This window comes from Ascaphus truei, chromosome 7, assembly GCF_040206685.1.
Source record: "Ascaphus truei isolate aAscTru1 chromosome 7, aAscTru1.hap1, whole genome shotgun sequence".
In the NCBI taxonomy this organism is placed as follows: domain Eukaryota; kingdom Metazoa; phylum Chordata; class Amphibia; order Anura; family Ascaphidae; genus Ascaphus; species Ascaphus truei.
Window position 1 is genome coordinate 48816330 of NC_134489.1, and position 16325 is coordinate 48832654.

At 45.8% G+C, this 16325-nt stretch overlaps 1 protein-coding gene across 2 annotated transcripts in view; it reads left to right on the forward strand.

The window, feature by feature from the left end:
• HECW2 (HECT, C2 and WW domain containing E3 ubiquitin protein ligase 2) overlaps positions 1-16325 on the forward strand; it is a 241888-nt gene that overhangs the window by 175326 nt on the left and 50237 nt on the right. For both annotated transcript variants that reach the window (XM_075608335.1, XM_075608334.1), the window contains 4 exons: positions 8642-8725; positions 13894-14003; positions 14163-14283; positions 15370-15483. In XM_075608335.1, the coding sequence (XP_075464450.1) occupies positions 8642-8725; positions 13894-14003; positions 14163-14283; positions 15370-15483 (429 nt within the window). The remainder of the gene's footprint in view (positions 1-8641; positions 8726-13893; positions 14004-14162; positions 14284-15369; positions 15484-16325) is intronic.

A 16325-nucleotide genomic window follows, 5' to 3' on the forward strand; every position in this document is an offset into this window, starting at 1 on the left:
ACAAAAGAAACAAGACAGTATACAGGGAGTTATGATAATACAATACATGTGTAGCCAGGTCCCCAGGGTTTGTGTTATATTCCCCTTACCTCCGCTGACTCACAGGAGGTTGCGGGGGAATGAGACTGGCGACGGGATCGCCGAGGTCTCCGGCGGGTCCCTCTCAAGGGAGCCGCCATCTTGGAGGTGCGCGCGCAGCCGCGGTATGTTCACGCATGCGAAGATGCGGTGGTCTACATGAAGGGTCAGGAGAGTAGCAGCAGCCATGACAGGGTTGCGCACGCGCAGGGTACAGAGCGCACGTGGCGGCCCATAGACAGAGATTCCGCGGGACTACAAGCCCCATAGTGCTTAGGGGCGGCAGGACCATGTGAAGCCAGGGTACCAATAAAGCAGCTAGTTTCCTGAGACAGGAGATCTTCACGGGCTGGAAGAGGAGGAGTCAGTCGGAGCTGGAGCGAGTTAGGGGTAAGAGGTGTGTGTGCAGGGGTCTGTGACCCTCTGTACTAGGCCAGATTTCCCCTAGGCCCCAGTTAGGCCCAGACTCCCAGTATCAGTTTTTGGCAGCTACAGGGACAGGCCCTAAGATAGGAATCTTGCCCCATTAGTTATTATAAGTCAGGGATACAGTGCCATCTGCGTGAGCCTGACATTGTGGTATGGGACCAGGCCATTGACTGAAGCGGAGACTGTGTTCAAGGTGGGATCATCCAGCTGGATACCATCCCACGCAGAGGAGAAAGCACAGCGGAGGACAACGCTGGATCGCGAATCCCTTCTGATCCTTGTCGGCGCGCCCGGGTGCAGGAGCGTTCGGCAGGTACCATTACAACAAGTGCACCAACTTTAACACCTTCAATTAGTGGGCCGCGTGGTCACACACTGTGGGTTGGGTGTGGGCACTTTGGGACATTGAGGTACTGGGATACTCAGGACACGGTGGGGGTTACACGGTGGTGGGATACAGCCCTGCGAGGTGCATGGATAGTTGTACCTATGGTGGGATAGAATATAAGATATAGAGTATAAGCTTTATGTGTGCCAGTAAAGGCCTTTCTATTTTACTGTGTGTGTATTTATTGTTGGGTCCTGTGAGGCGCTTCTCCCACTACGTTGGGATCCCTCTCTGGTGGAGGCGCTGTACCAAAGTTATAAGTATATCGCCCCAGGCTCCAAGTGGCGGAGTTGAAATACAAAGAAAACAAAAGCGCAGACGCACATAGTGAAGTATGTAAAGTATATAAGTGTATATTATTAGGGTAAAATATCTGCGTACATTAATTCAGTTGGTTAACAGCATTTCATGTGCAATACATGAGTTACCAGACGTCGCACTATCCAACACGTTTCGAAGCGTAAGCTTCTTCATCAGGGATAATTATCCCTGATGAAGAAGCTTACGCTTCGAAACGCGTTGGATAGATTTTAAAGCTCTTAAATAACAACCAATATCACTATCTGTGTGCCGTATCCAGCATTGGACTCTTTCGTAAACCTGTTACACTCGGCATTGCTGGAGTGACGTCAATATCACTCTTTACGGCCATCCTTACTTTGTGGCCGGTCGTGATAGCCACACGGGACATGTGACAAACTTACCTGGCGGCTAACCAAAAAGCTCCGACTTCTGAGGGTGTCCTATTCGGCGGCAAGCCAGAAGAAGCGGTGGTTCCCGACGGTCCTGACCTGCAAAGGTTATCTACGCATTAACAGGACTGTTAAAGTGGAGGTCTTTTCCCCAAGTGTCGTGGCAGTGCGTCTTGGAGGCAGTGAAGGAGAATTCCTGAGGTCTGGCGGTGGCTGTGCGACGTCTGGTAACTCATGTATTGCACACGAAATGCTGTTAACCAACTGAATTGATGTACGCAGATATTTTACCCTAATAATATATACTTATATACTTTACATACTTCACTATGTGCGTCTGCGCTTTTGTTTTCTTTGTATTTCAGTTGTTCTAGGGGTGTTCACATCCCTGTCATTATAGCTGCAGACGCCAGTGTTCTACTTAGAGGTTGTAATTTTTCAATTTTTACACCAAGGTGGTGAATGGGTTAATTTTACATTAGAGGTAGTAATTTGCGCACTTTTTCTTGTTTGCTTCCAAGTGGCGGAGACTTAGGCTTCTTCGAGCCAACAGGTTTAAGGGCAGCACCGGTAGCCATCTTGTTTAAGGGGAAACAGGGCTACATTTGGAGGCACTGCTGAGATTCAGACCTGGGGTGCCCGAACTCAGTGAAATTATGTCACTTACTCTCTCGTTACCCTCAAGCCAGGAGGTGTATGAGTGGGCGGCAAAAAGACAAGTCCCGCCCCTACAAGCATTTGCTGTTGGACAAGTCACAGCTAACACCTCCTCTTATGACATAAGTTTGTTGTTGGGTCAGTACCCAGGTTTACGGGAGGCCAAAATCCTAGGCCACTGCACAGACACCGATGGGATAGGGTGTTCAGTATTAGTGACGCGGGCAAGATTTTACCAAGGAAGGAGGGCCCTGCAAATTATGGCTTCCTGGAGCGCTCAGTTAAGGGTGTCCCATTATCTACCCCAAAATGCCAGTAAAGCTGGGGCCCCATGGTCCTGCCACGGTTTTACAGTCGGTTGCTATGAGACTGTCCTCCTCGCCCCCCGAGAGTCTTTGCGGAGACGACACTAGTATCATATCCTGCTCCAACTGCAGTTACAGTATAGGCAGTCCTAGCTCCTGCCGGGCGGGTGACATACAAATGTTGGCCCAGGCCATACAGCGGCTGAGAGCCCCTAAGAGTGAACCTCCCCCGCCACAGCCATATCGCAAGTTGAAACTCTTTTCAGGCACCAAACCTACACCTGCTGGTGACGAGACCTTCGACGCCTGGAGGGACTACATTGTACAGGTCCTCGAAGAATACAGACGCGGTGAAACGACAAAGAATAATGGAGTGCTTGTGGCCCCCTGCGTCCACCATGGTAAAGATGTACCGAGACCAACATATTGACGTCACGGCGCAAAAACTGAGGGCGTCTTTGACCCGCATATATGGGGTCGAAGATGATGTGAGTGAGCTAGGGTCCAAATATTATCACCTTCGGCAGAAAGAGGGGGAAGACTTATCTGACCTAATTCAACGGATTCAGCTGATCTTATGGGACTTACGTTCGTGCCAGATCATCAAGGCTTCTGAAGTGGATGAATACCGATGTAAACAATTTCTGCGAAGGGCCATCATCCCATCATATCGTTGTAATGATCCAGTGTTCGCTACTTCAAGGAGAGCTGCCTACACTGGAAGACCTGCTGGCCGTTGTAAAGAGGCATGAGGCCTACACACGATTGCACCTCCCCAAAAAGACCAAGAGGCCCGCAAGGATGAGGCGTTGGAGACAACGGCTCCAAAAGCTAAGGGAGCCAAAGGGGAGAAGGATAATTCGGTCAACGACATGCCCGAGGCTACTCCCAAAACCCAGGACAGCTCAACTCCTCGGTCCGAGCACCGCTGCTACAATTGTGGCCAGAGTGGGCATTTCGCCAGGACCTGCACGAAGCCCAAGAAATCCCCCACAGGTGCCGGAACTTTTACAGTACGAGTACAACAATCCCTCTGAGCTATCCCGAACTGCCGGAAGAGGAGGAAGATGAGTCCAAGCCTAGTCCTGATGTGGATCACCCCCCAGATACCTACTGTAGGATAGGCCCCATTGCGATCATAAGAGTTGTCGTGGAGGGTATATATTCTTCAGCCTTGCTGGATACTGGATCACAGGTGACCATTATATACCGGTCACTTTATGATCAGCACCTTCAACATCTGCCTCTGCAGTTGTCCGAAAAGATTAAGTTGTGGGGCCTCAGTCACGAGAAGTACCCCATCGACAGAGTGGTGGCCATGCGAATCCACATATTACAGTTTTTATACCAACCGGACACATCCAATGGAAGTGGAGGCTCTCGTCTGCCCCGAGCCTCGGAAACACCCAAGTGCGCCCATCATATGAGGAACTAATGTTGACGTGGTACATTCTGTGATCCGGGCCTATCTGCATGAAGCGGGCGAGCTACCCCTATCCGCGTTAAGAATTCATCCGGCCCTAAAAGATGAGTGCTATCGAGTCGCGGTGCAAGAAGAATGTGGAGAGATCTTCAACTTGGAGAAAGGGTTGATAGAGATTCCACTGGGGGGAGTGAGGCATATGACCGCCGTGGTCAAGTACTTGGGCTGCGACGAAGCTTACACGTATTTCTCCCTCGAAACCACTCCGGAGGATGATCTCAAGAGAGGGTATAAATTGGTACCCGAAATAAGGGAATGGACCGCCGCCATCCCTGAGAAGATAAGTGTCCATTCAAAACATTTCCCCGCACCCGGTGCCGTTCGAATTCGGACAGAGGCTGGGCAGGATATACCCGGTTGAAGCCATGGAAACTATAGCGCACGTGAATGCTGCGACCACGAGAGCAGAGTCTGCTCGGATGCACTTCGACTTCGGGGACTCAACCCTACCTGAAGAATGGAAGACTCGGCTATGTGCTAAGTTGGAGGTACGCCGGGGAGGTGTTTTCCACTAGCGAGATGGATGTGGGCTGTAGCCGGAGTGCCCATCACACCATTCGTTTGAACGACACCACCCCCTTCCGGGAGCGGTCCAGGCGTATTGGTCCTCGAGATGTGGAGGATGTAAGGAATGTCATCCACGAGATGGAGACCGCCGGTATAGTAACTGAGTTCCGAAGTCCCTACGCTTCTCCAATAGTGGTGGTACGGAAGAAGAATGGGTCCGTGTGTCTGTGTGTGGATTATCGAACACTGAACCAGCGTACCATACCCGATCAGTAAGCCTTGCCACGCATAGAGGAAATTCTGAATGCCTTTTCGGGAAGCCAGTGGTTTAGCGTGCTGGACCTGAGGTCCAGATACTACCATGTCCTGATGAGTCTGGAAGACCAGGAGAAGACGGCGTTCGTCTGCCCCCTTGGGTTCTACCAGTTCACCCGGATGCCCCAAGGCATCTGTGGTGCTCGAGCAACATTCCAGCAGTTGATGGAGAAGACGATTGTGGATACGAACCCCGTGAGTGCCTGGTTTATCTCGATGATATCATCGTATTCGGGAAGACCTTAGAAGAACATGAGGAACGCCTCCTGAAGGTGTTGGATAGATTAGGAAAAGAAGGCCTGAAGCTATCCCTGGATAAGTGCCGGTTCTGCAGGACGTCCGTAACCTATGTGGGACACATCATGTTAGCAGAAGGTGTGGCTACCGACCCGGGCAAAGTCGAAGCTGTGGTAAACAGGCCGAGACCGGACAACGTGATGGAATTGAGATCCTTCTTGTGGTTTTGCAGCTATTACCGACGTTTCGTGAAGGGGTATTCCAGTAAAGCCAAGGCCCTAAATAACTTACTGAAGGTTTATCCAGAAGAGCCCCCGCGAACCCCGTTCAGCGACAGGTGTACCATGGTGTGTGAAAATGCGTTTATTGGACTCAAGAAAAGTCTGACTGAAGCTCCCGTCTTGGCTTATGCTGATTCCGAGAAATCTTACGTCCTCCATGTGGATGCCAGCTTCAACGGGGTGGGAGTAATTTGTCATGGTAGACCAGGGCTTACCAACAAATTATACTGGGATTCTGGACTGAGCACACAAGATGAGTAAAATAAATTGTAATTTATTTCCTTTTAAGGCAAACACATAGTACTTCACAATTAGTCAATATACACTTCCTGGGATGGGGAAACAATATAAAATGTCCACAGAACGAATCAAAGTCTTTGGGCACCCCTGCACGCATGCAAGTGGGTGCGCGGTTTGAGTCCTGCGACAGGCCTTGGGTAGGGGCGCAATTTGCCAGCCTGTAATCTCCGCCAAAAGGAATTATTTCGTAAAGTCCTTACAGGATTAGTTCGGGAATCTTTAGCTCAAACGAATTTTGGAAGAGGGTGCAAATCTTCGTTACGATGTAGGTTAACCCCTCACACTCTGGAACCGCTGAAGCTGTAACTTGGACGTTTCTTGGAAAAGCTTAGATGAGTCTTAGATGGAACTGACTGGGACTGGGCCGCAGGCACTTTTGTAGGGTTAAGGGTCCTATACCTAACATATACACCCAATCCTCTTGTGGGAATAATTTTCCCCACCTATCCCCGACTTGCCAGTACCTTACAAAGAGGGCAGAAGTTGCTTCCTGGTTTGCACAGAGCATGTGCCAACCTCACACCTGAGCTGCCTAGCATACCGGGCCCAACCCCTTACCTGGCGACAGTAAGTCTGGGGTTTGGCTACCAAGTGTGAAGTGTCCATACTTTCCACAGGTATCTGGCAATTAATAATATCCTGGCCACCCTAACACCTAGGGTCTCTAAGGTTTTTCAACTCCGAACTTCTCATAGACACTGGGGCACCACCTCAGCAGGGTGCCTTTTGACGTTTGGAGATGAAAAATCCCTCAGCTCATTCATCCATAACATATGGACATGTTAATGGATGCATTGCCGGTCTGGCAGGAAAGGGTTCCTGCCTGTAAATTTAAAACACCATACAATACAGTTTATTTATAAATGTATGTTATAAACCTTATATGTTTGTTCATGGTTTCTTTTTACCTAGCTGCACTCAAAAAATTAGAGTGCTAGCTCTTTCCTAACGCAAGTTATCTACTTAATTGAACAGGCTCTCTGATGTGGGTTGAGGTTTGACCTATAATCGGTCTGGGTTACAAGCCGGCATACAATGTATCCGTGCTGGCTTTGATCCGTAACCGCTGACACACGCCAACAATTTCAGCTTAAGTGGTTAACGAGCCCGATGGATAAATTTTGACAAGAAGACACTTCAGCTAGACTGCAAACCAATTATCCAATTGACTTTGCGGTTTAGAGGTCTACGGCTTAGGAAGTGATACCTATACTTCAAAGCGGCCACCCATTCACAGGCACACTTCTTCAATAAGCGCTTGGTTCAGCGCTAGAGGCAGTTTTCATAGAATTCTATTATCTAATACTCATGAAGTGAAATACATGAAAGTTTAAAACTTGGTCTTCTTTTCCTTATATAAAGTTAGAAAATGGTAATGTTTTTTGTTTTTTTAAGTTTTTTTATGCTAATTGTGGCTATCACTTCAAGTAAGTCTCCGATTTATAATGTGTGCTTCTTTTGTACTGTGACAAAATATGGTTGATAGAAGATTTAACAAAAAGAGATAGCGGCGCCTAATGAGTCCAAATAAGTGGAATCCTGGCCATCCAGTGGAAATAGCTCAAGTCCCAAGATGATCAGCAGTCTCTTAGTCTTTGGGTGATCAGATAGGACTTCGTTCATGGGAAGTGGAACATGAAATGAAAAAAGAGATATTTAGTGCAACACAGCTATAACAATTACACAGACATAGATTTGCAGACTGGCTGGCACTAATGACAAGACAGACAGACACACCAAGACAGATAAACACAAAGCAAAGCTAATATTAAAAGTTAGTTTAATATAAATAGATTGATTAAAATGTTGGACAAAATCTGGAACGCCGCTCTGGCCGGTTAAAACCTGGGTAACACTCACAGGACGGCAGATGGTTAAAAGCAGTGGACTGATGTGGACTGTTCTCCATGTGTAGAGGGTCCGCAGAGTGCCCTGGAAGCCGTGCGATCCTTCTGTGTCTCCTGGCTGACAAAAAACGGAAATGGCGTCTCCGTCGTGTGCCGGAACCGGTAGTGACGTCACCGGACGTGGCGTCAAGGCCTGGCAAATCTTCTAAACACACGAAACGCGTAGGGCCAATTTTTACTGTGTTTGGACACTTTTGAGGACAAACAGTACAAGTGCTGAGTGCTGCGGCTGAGTGCTTGAGGGGCAGAGAAGTGAGGATCGCCGTTTCCTTTGGCTTCGTTTGGCTTCGTTGAAGATTTGCCAGGCCTTGACGCCACGTCCGGTGACGTCACTACCGGTTACGGCACACGACGGAGACGCCATTTCCGTTTTTTGTCAGCCAGGAGACACAGAAGGATCGCACGGCTTCCAGGGCACTCTGCGGACCCTCTACACGTGGAGAACAGTCCACACCAGTTCACTGCTATTAACCATCTGCCGTCCTGTGAGTGTTACTCAGGTTTTAACCGACCGGAGCGGCGTTCCAGATTTTGTCCAACATTTTAATCAATCTAGTTATATTAAACTAACTTTTAATATTAGCTTTGCTTTGTGTTTATCTGTCTTGGTGTGTCTGTCTGTCTTGTCATTAGTGCCAGCCAGTCTGCAAATCTATGTCTGTGTAATTGTTATAGCTGTGTTGCACTAAATATCTCTTTTTTCATTTCATGTTCCACTTCCCATGAACGAAGTCCTATCTGATCACCCAAAGACTAAGAGACTGCTGATCATCTTGGGACTTGAGCTATTTCCACTGGATGTCCAGGATTCCATTTATTTGGACTCATTAGGCGCCGGTATCTCTTTTTGTTTTATGCTGTTTATTCTGATTGCACCATCAGATTACCATCAGGCTGCCTTTGTACCACTAGGGCTCACCCTTCAAGCAGGGTATATTGTCTATTGTCATTAGCGCTACTATACATCACCTTTTTTCTCTGATAGAAGATTTAGATTTTCTACTTGTATATGGGAACCTTTTTTGCAAAAGATCTCAAATGGTAATTTAATTGCTCACACAGAGAGAAGATACAGTTTATTCGGGCAGAAGGACCATCAGGGCTGGTGCGTCTATCTGGTGATGCAGACCTTGTCATTCTGTTAAGGTAGGACAGATGCTTAACCTACAGTATGAGATTTGTAACTAATTGGTCAGTGCATACATTGTGTCTAATGAACCGAATGGCTGAATGATAGTGAGAGAAACATAGATATCAGCCAACTAACAGAGATGAAATGGTTAACCCTTTATTTTCGGAGATGCTCATTAATACCTGTGGCAAAAAAAGGAGTTAATAACTTTATTTCATATAGTGCATTTCTCACAATGGGACTCAGAGCACTTCACAATTACAGTATAGTGCACAGTTCGCAGCCCAGAGGAATTTTACAGACACAGTCCCTGCCCAGGTGAACTTACAATCTATGTTTTTGGTGCCTGAGGCACAGGGAGATAAAGTGACTTGCCCAAACATAAAAAATAGATATATTTTGAGTACTTTGGGGAGGAAACTGGTTATGTTGGTCACTAACACACTTGCTGCTGAACAGATTTATTGAATCTTTTCTCAATCAATTGATTCAGTCGACATCCATTTTACAGAAATATTGCAAATTAGGTGCATACTCTCAGTTAATATTTGTGTAACACGTGTTCCCCCCTCTCCCCCCAACCTCACGTGGGGACCAGTGTATGGGAGTGGGCGCATTACCTCGCTGGTATGGTGCTCTACCTGTTGGTTTGCAGGAGGTCTGAGTAGTCTGCTTGATGGTATGAGACATGACAGGACTGGCTCGCACAGGTCTCTGGGTTCTTCACAATGGTGTCAGCACCTCCAGCAGTGATGGATCCCATGAAGTGTAGGTGTCAGCCCCCATCACTATGCGATTACCTACCTCCAGCCCAGGAACTGACACCTTAGGCAGAGGTATCTTGAAAGGTACTTTATTACAAGCAGTCTTCATCAGCACTCTTAGCAGCATATCAACTTCCGCTTCTAGCCCCAGGCTTCCTAGACGGTTCTCATTCTTTAGGGCTTGGCTCCAGGTGGCTATTAGGCTAGCCAACCTAACTTGAGCAAGCTTACCCCGCCATGGGGAAGACTGTCAGCTCCCACCTCGTTCACCGTCCTTCACCCTAGCCCGGGCTCAGAGAGGGACACTCTCTCCCTCCTCACTCCTTGAGGAGCCCAGAGGAACTCTTACATCCACCTCTTCACACCCTGAGGTGCAGAGGCAGACTCCTTCCCTCCTTACTCTATGAAGAGCATGGGGAAAAGACCCAGCCCACTAACTTTGGCTACTCCCATAGAAAGCTCTGGAAGGGGCGGGCTCATGGACTGTACCCACCTGTAAGGGGGCTGTACACAGGCCATGAGTCACCACAGACCTTCCTTCACTTTCTGGGGAAGCAGAAGGGGGGTCAATGGCCTACAGATTAACCTGCTAATGCCTGGATCTTAACAGGACTTACATAGCAGATACACTATGTGGAGATAAACAGGTACAGCTGGACATACCCTGTTACATTTGTATTAGAGAGTCTGAATGGCTCTTTCCCCAGAAGATACCTTTATTAATAATATGTTCTGTTGACACGCTCTTTAAGCACACATCTGGCTAGGTTAAGCTCTAAAGACAGAACATTTAGAAGCTATGGAACTATTTTCTGTATTCTCCCACTCTGATCCCTGGATTTTTACTGAAACTGCTGAGGCCCAGCTGGGGATACATGCAGACTGCCTTGTCGGTAGTGTGCCCCACTCTTCTGAGCTAATAGACCAGAGATACTGTACCAATTAACACCCCATTGCCTGACATACCCTACCACCTGTGTTTGGATTGACAATAGCAGCCAGAGCAGCCAGAGGTGTGCCTGGGCATGACCAACATGCTGACAGGCTGCCTGGGGGAATTCAGAGAAACCTTCGCTTTGACTCATGGCATAGGCAGTTCTCCACAGATGAAGTTCTAGTGATGCTATGGCCTATACGAAGGATTCCTGTCAGAACTGCGAGAGCCTCTGGAGCTAAACTGCACTTTTTTCAGCTCTGAGGATCCCGCGGTTCCCGAGATACCTACCGGGGTTAATTCGTGGTTCCTTCGGGGGATTGCAATTGCCATCTAACAGGAAACAGCAACCAATGATGTTGCAGAATCGTTTTAGATTGAGATTTGGAGGCCATTTTATTTAGCGTTCATTTGTGCACTTATGTCACACGAGGTATTACCTCCTTTAAAATAAACCTTTCTGAATCCATAGCGCTTTTGGACTAACACCAATTTAAAATACCTGAGTCAGATCAGCAGCAAACAGATGATGTTATATCATCCCTTTCTCCTCTGATAGCCAATGTGCTGCTGAGCTTTGGTTTGAAGAAACTTAATTGAACAAAATAAAGGATCCTGAACCAGATTTAGGTGAATCAACCTTGGCCTACTAATATTCTGTAGACATATATTCTGTATACATATACCGAGTTCAACTTCACATAGCGCTTAAAAAAAAAACGCTATAGCTTCTGTAGCCTCAATGAAAAGCAATATTGGTTACATACTGATTTTTTCAGAGAAAATAACACTCATTTGTACATTCGGAAAGAAAGAAAGACTCGTGTTCTTGGAATGCTTCTTCTTTTCCAATGTTCTTTTCAAAGGAGGAAGATGCCTACCGTACTCTATCTTTTTCAGCCAGACCAGCCTGAAACCTCAAACTTAACTTACTCATCTAGTCAATCTTATAAAATATGTAGTAGATAGACTCTTTCCAGTATTTCCATGCAAAGGCTCTTACTACATTTGCCAAACCTAAATGCCCTAACTGAAATCAGATGGAAACCCCTCTTTGGAAAGATATGTTCTCTTTATACTTCTCCTGGTTATGTTTGTTGCTGTTATTATACTTCTCGGAACATACAGCTGCAGCGGACGGTACTCATACAAATCACGCGTTGTGTACATCGGAATACCGATATCATGACGCGGGATGTCTTCCAACTTTACCGCCGTAAGACGCGAGTGCGGCGAGTGCAGAAAATGGCATTTTAGAGTTCTGGTTTTTAAACACCTTAAATTGACGCAGTAGCACAGTACGGTACACATTGCAATTCATTCATTTCATTGCATCCAAAGAAACAGAATCCATGAAATTCAACAAAGCAATCGCGATAAGCGCGGGTGCCTGGGGCAATTGGCCGCGTTCATGCTGTGTGGAGTACAGCAGAGCACACGAAATCTGTGTCGTGATTTGTTTGAAAACGGCCGCTGCAGCTGTACAGTGTACTGTACTTGATATACTCACTACCAACTTGTCTGCAGAACATTTTTAATTCTACTTTATTATTGTTATATTATACTCATATATTACACTTGATTTTGCTCAATTATCAAGACAATCTGACATTAAGTTTTGAGGAATCTTAAAGTTTAAATTATTATAGCCTGGGTCCCCCTGGTCCCCTGTTTGTCCCCTTACCTTTCCATAGGCAGCGGAGGCTGGGGAGAGTGCAGGGGGGATGCACAGTAGCAAGCACTAGCGACGGCCATTGGCAGTATAGCACAGCAGGGGAACTACAGGTCCCAGCAGTCTCAGGGGCTGCAGACCACATGTTGCCAGGCAGCCAATAGGGCTAAGAGATACATGGCAGTTAGAATTCTGACAGTTGGAGTTCTGACAGTTAGAGGGACAGGCAGTTAGGAGAGTTAGGCAGTTGGAGCCAGGACAGAGAAAGGGAAGATAGGGTCTGGGTATCAGTGGCACCCAGATTAGGCCAGATTAACCCTTTAGGTCCAAGATAGGCCCCACTCATCTAATCAGATTGTGGCTGCTACAGCGAAACCCCTAGCTAGGGACATTTCCACTGTAGCTGTATACAGTTAGTGTATAGGGCCATTTGAAGATGCCATGCGGCGATTTGCCGACTGTGGTTTGGGGCCGGACCACCACTGCATTATCATAGACTATCAAAGGTGAGACCCTCCTATCGGACTTCACCCCATGCAGAGGCGGAGGCTTCGCTGACATCGACGTTGCTGGATCAGTGGATCACTTTTGCTTTTCTGCCATACCCGGGTGCTGGAGCACCTGGGCAGGTACCTCACAATGTGCACCAACTATAACACTTTCAGTTACTGTGTGCAGCGCTGTCTCACACATTGGGTGGGTTGGCTCTTGTGGACACCAGGGAGGTTGAGTGCCATGGGGCATCTCAGTACTTTGGGGAAATCCCATCAGGGGTGGACACTACGGTTGGAGGGCACGGTGCGGCTACAACCACACGAGGTCTATATTGTATGTGGGTTAATGATATACCTAGTTTTACCTTTGTTCAGTAAACTATTATTAAATACAAGTGTGTGATCTTAATGCATTGGGTCCTGTGAAGGGGTTATCCAGCGCTGTCAGGATCCCTCACAGGTGGAGGTGCTGTCACCAGACGGATCAGGTACACCCCTGGTTCCCAGCAGTGGAGGTTCATGCCTCCTGTGAGCCACAGGTAAAGCACCACACACTCAGTAACCACCACATTTCCCATAGTGTGTGTGTGTGTGGGGTGGAGGGGAAGAAGGAAACAGTGCTACAGATATGTTTTAGAATACTCATCGGCACTACAGTATATACAGTACCACACTTTAACCCACTGCTTGAAAATAAGGTGCAGATGATTGTGAGTCTAAGTCCTATGAATTATTTACACAATGAATGAGAAAGTTACTTGGAGGAAGTTGCAAGAGGTTAACAATTTATTAACCGGCTGGGATAAACCTCCTAAAATCTTGTGAGTCTAATGGTGCTGTTGGAATCTTTAAGCCCAAGGGACATCCATGCTCTGTTTCTCTCACTCCAGCTGATCGTCTGACCTCTCTGCTCTCCGTTAGGTTCTGAAAACAAGGAGCAGCATGTACAGCAGTTAAGACCCAAAAGAGGTCTCACCAGTAAAGCTTGGATGTTCAAATGAACACAAGGTCCCAAAATCACCCAACACATTTCGTCGCGTCTCTACCCCTGAGGATTTTGCAGAGACGTGACGAAATGCATCATCACACGAATTAAGTAATAGAGTGCTGATATTTTCTTTATTTTTTAATATATATATATATTTATATATATGTATATATATGTGATATATATTTCCGGCATCTGCTGTTGATGTGTCTGAGTTAGATACAAGCCTAACTCTAGAATTTAGATAATAATGTAAGATCTGTTTTAGCCAATAAGAGATGCTATCTGTTTTCCTTATGTTCTAAATTTTTCATGTGCTTCTTTAACCAGCTTGTTCGAAGAAGAGATAATGTCATATATTCCACCACATTCCTTACTTCATCCCAGCTATTGTCAATCTCCACGTGGTTCCCCAGTGTCCTCTCCACAAAACTCACCAGGTACTAGTATAGTCTTACAGTAATTGCTGTTATTTCTGCTGATCGTGTCTGTCAATTTATTGCAACTTCAGAAGATATTATTGCCCCTTTAATCTGGAAAAGAAAAGTATTAAAGTGAAGCCAGAAGTGCTCTGATTTCTGCTTTGGCCTTTCGTTTAGGTACCCAGCGTGCCAATGCCCGGGCACCAGCCCCTTATAAACGAGATTTCGAAGCCAAGCTACGGAATTTCTATCGAAAACTGGAAACTAAAGGATACGGACAAGGTCCTGGCAAATTAAAGTGAGTATATATGACTTAGACTGGTGGCGGCTGTGAGAGTCTCCGGTAGATTGTTCTAGTTTTGGGGTGCACGGTAAGAGAAGGAGGAGCGGCGGATACTTTGTTGAACAGTCTTTTGGAGTCAGATCTCAGATGATAAGTGCTGCATGTGGTATAGATGAGGAGCTTGTTCAGATAGGCGGGTAGCTTGCCCAGAAAGTATTTGAAGGCAAGACAGGAAAAATTAACTTTGCGCCTAGACTCAAGAGATGACCAATCTAGTTCTTTGAACATTTAGCAGTGATGTATGTTGTAGTTGCATTGGAGGACAAAAGGCATATTGAATTGTAGAGGGTATCAAGTTTGCTAAGGTGGGTTTGGGGTGCTGTGCCATATACTACAGGTATGTCCTCATAGTCTATAATTGGCATTAGCATCTGCTGTGCGATAAGCTTTCTGACCAGCAGACTTAGGGAGGATTTGATCTTATAAAGTACACCTAGTTTAGCATAGTTTTTGGATGTCAGGGTATCAATGTGCAACCCAAATATTAACTGGGAGTCTAACCATATGTCCTTGTCACTTACCGTGTTGGGTTTTTTTTTGCCACTTAGACCCAGATCCACAAAAGGGTGCAAAGCTTTAGCACGCTTTTACTCCCATTCATATGAGACCCCATTTGTGTATTTGGGCCAAACTGACTTATCAACCAATAACTATATATTATTAAATTTGCACACAGTTTCATATTGGTCTCTGCTCATTGATTTTTCATATAATATTGCATGTAAATATAAAAGCTGTTTTTTTTCAACCCTTTAATTTACATCAACTCCTAATAATACAGAGAATTATACATAAGTAACTCATGATAGGCCATTCAGCCTTGATATGTTGTATTATATTGAGATATGCCTTGCCAACATCCTTGTTAAATCTTATGTAAGTCTGGGATTCTTAGAGGTATATGATATGTTATCATTATTGTCACTGGCAGAGTCTACATCTGTCATTGACTCATTTCATGATAAACCTTCCTTTTACATCAGTTGAGTGGCTTTTAATTAAATATGTTTTATGTTTTGTTTCAAATATTGTGTGTTCCAGGTTAATCATAAGAAGAGACCATCTATTGGAAGATGCCTTTAACCAAATCATGGGTTACTCAAGAAAAGACCTGCAGAGGAATAAACTATATGTCACATTTGTTGGGGAAGAAGGGTAATTATTAAGGAATATGTATCAGTAAGATCTTAGGGGTTATGTATCAAAGTCTTCTTGTTGCAAAACTGATGCAGTTGTGGTACAAAAACCTGTAGGAGATACTGTATATCAAATAATAAATTCCCACTGAAAGGTAATAGGATTTTTATCTGGTGTCTTTCATGCGAAAAACCTTTGTGTTTTTCAGCACACAGCATTTGGGCAGAAGATTTTACACAAGTAAAAGTAGGAAGAAAGATTTTTAAGCAAGTCTTCTTCTGACAATTGAAAACATCAACACAGCTTATGTACCAAGCAGATTTCTTAAAGACATGTGTGGTTAAGCTTCATCTTTTGACTTTTATGTCTGTATACTATATTAGAATCTTTTCATGATTAAGAGGAGGGTGGGGTTAAGCATATACAAAGCTGGGCACTCACTCTAAGTCGGTCTACAGTACATCTACTGTATACAGTATGTGCATCATCAAGCTATTACCTGCCAATTTTTTTCCCTGAGAAAAAAAAATCCAAACAAGCGGCGATAAGCCACTTATCAGCAGGTTTTCAAACTTGTGCAATTCTAGTAACCCCGATAAGCTTATCGGGGCTAATCGAGGCTCTAGAATTGAGATTTCCTCTCAAAATCGTCCAGCCATGAAAAGTAGGCAGGAAGGTGGTGAGAAGCTGCCGGGAAGCGGCGGACGGGATTTAGAAAACAAATGCATTTTTCCTGGATTGATGCAGGGAGTCTCCGGAGCTGATAACCATTAAAATCAGCATCGGAGACCCCCAGCATGAATCCCATGCAATAAAAATGCCTTTACAGGCAACTTCATTACCTTAGCGACTAACCGCAA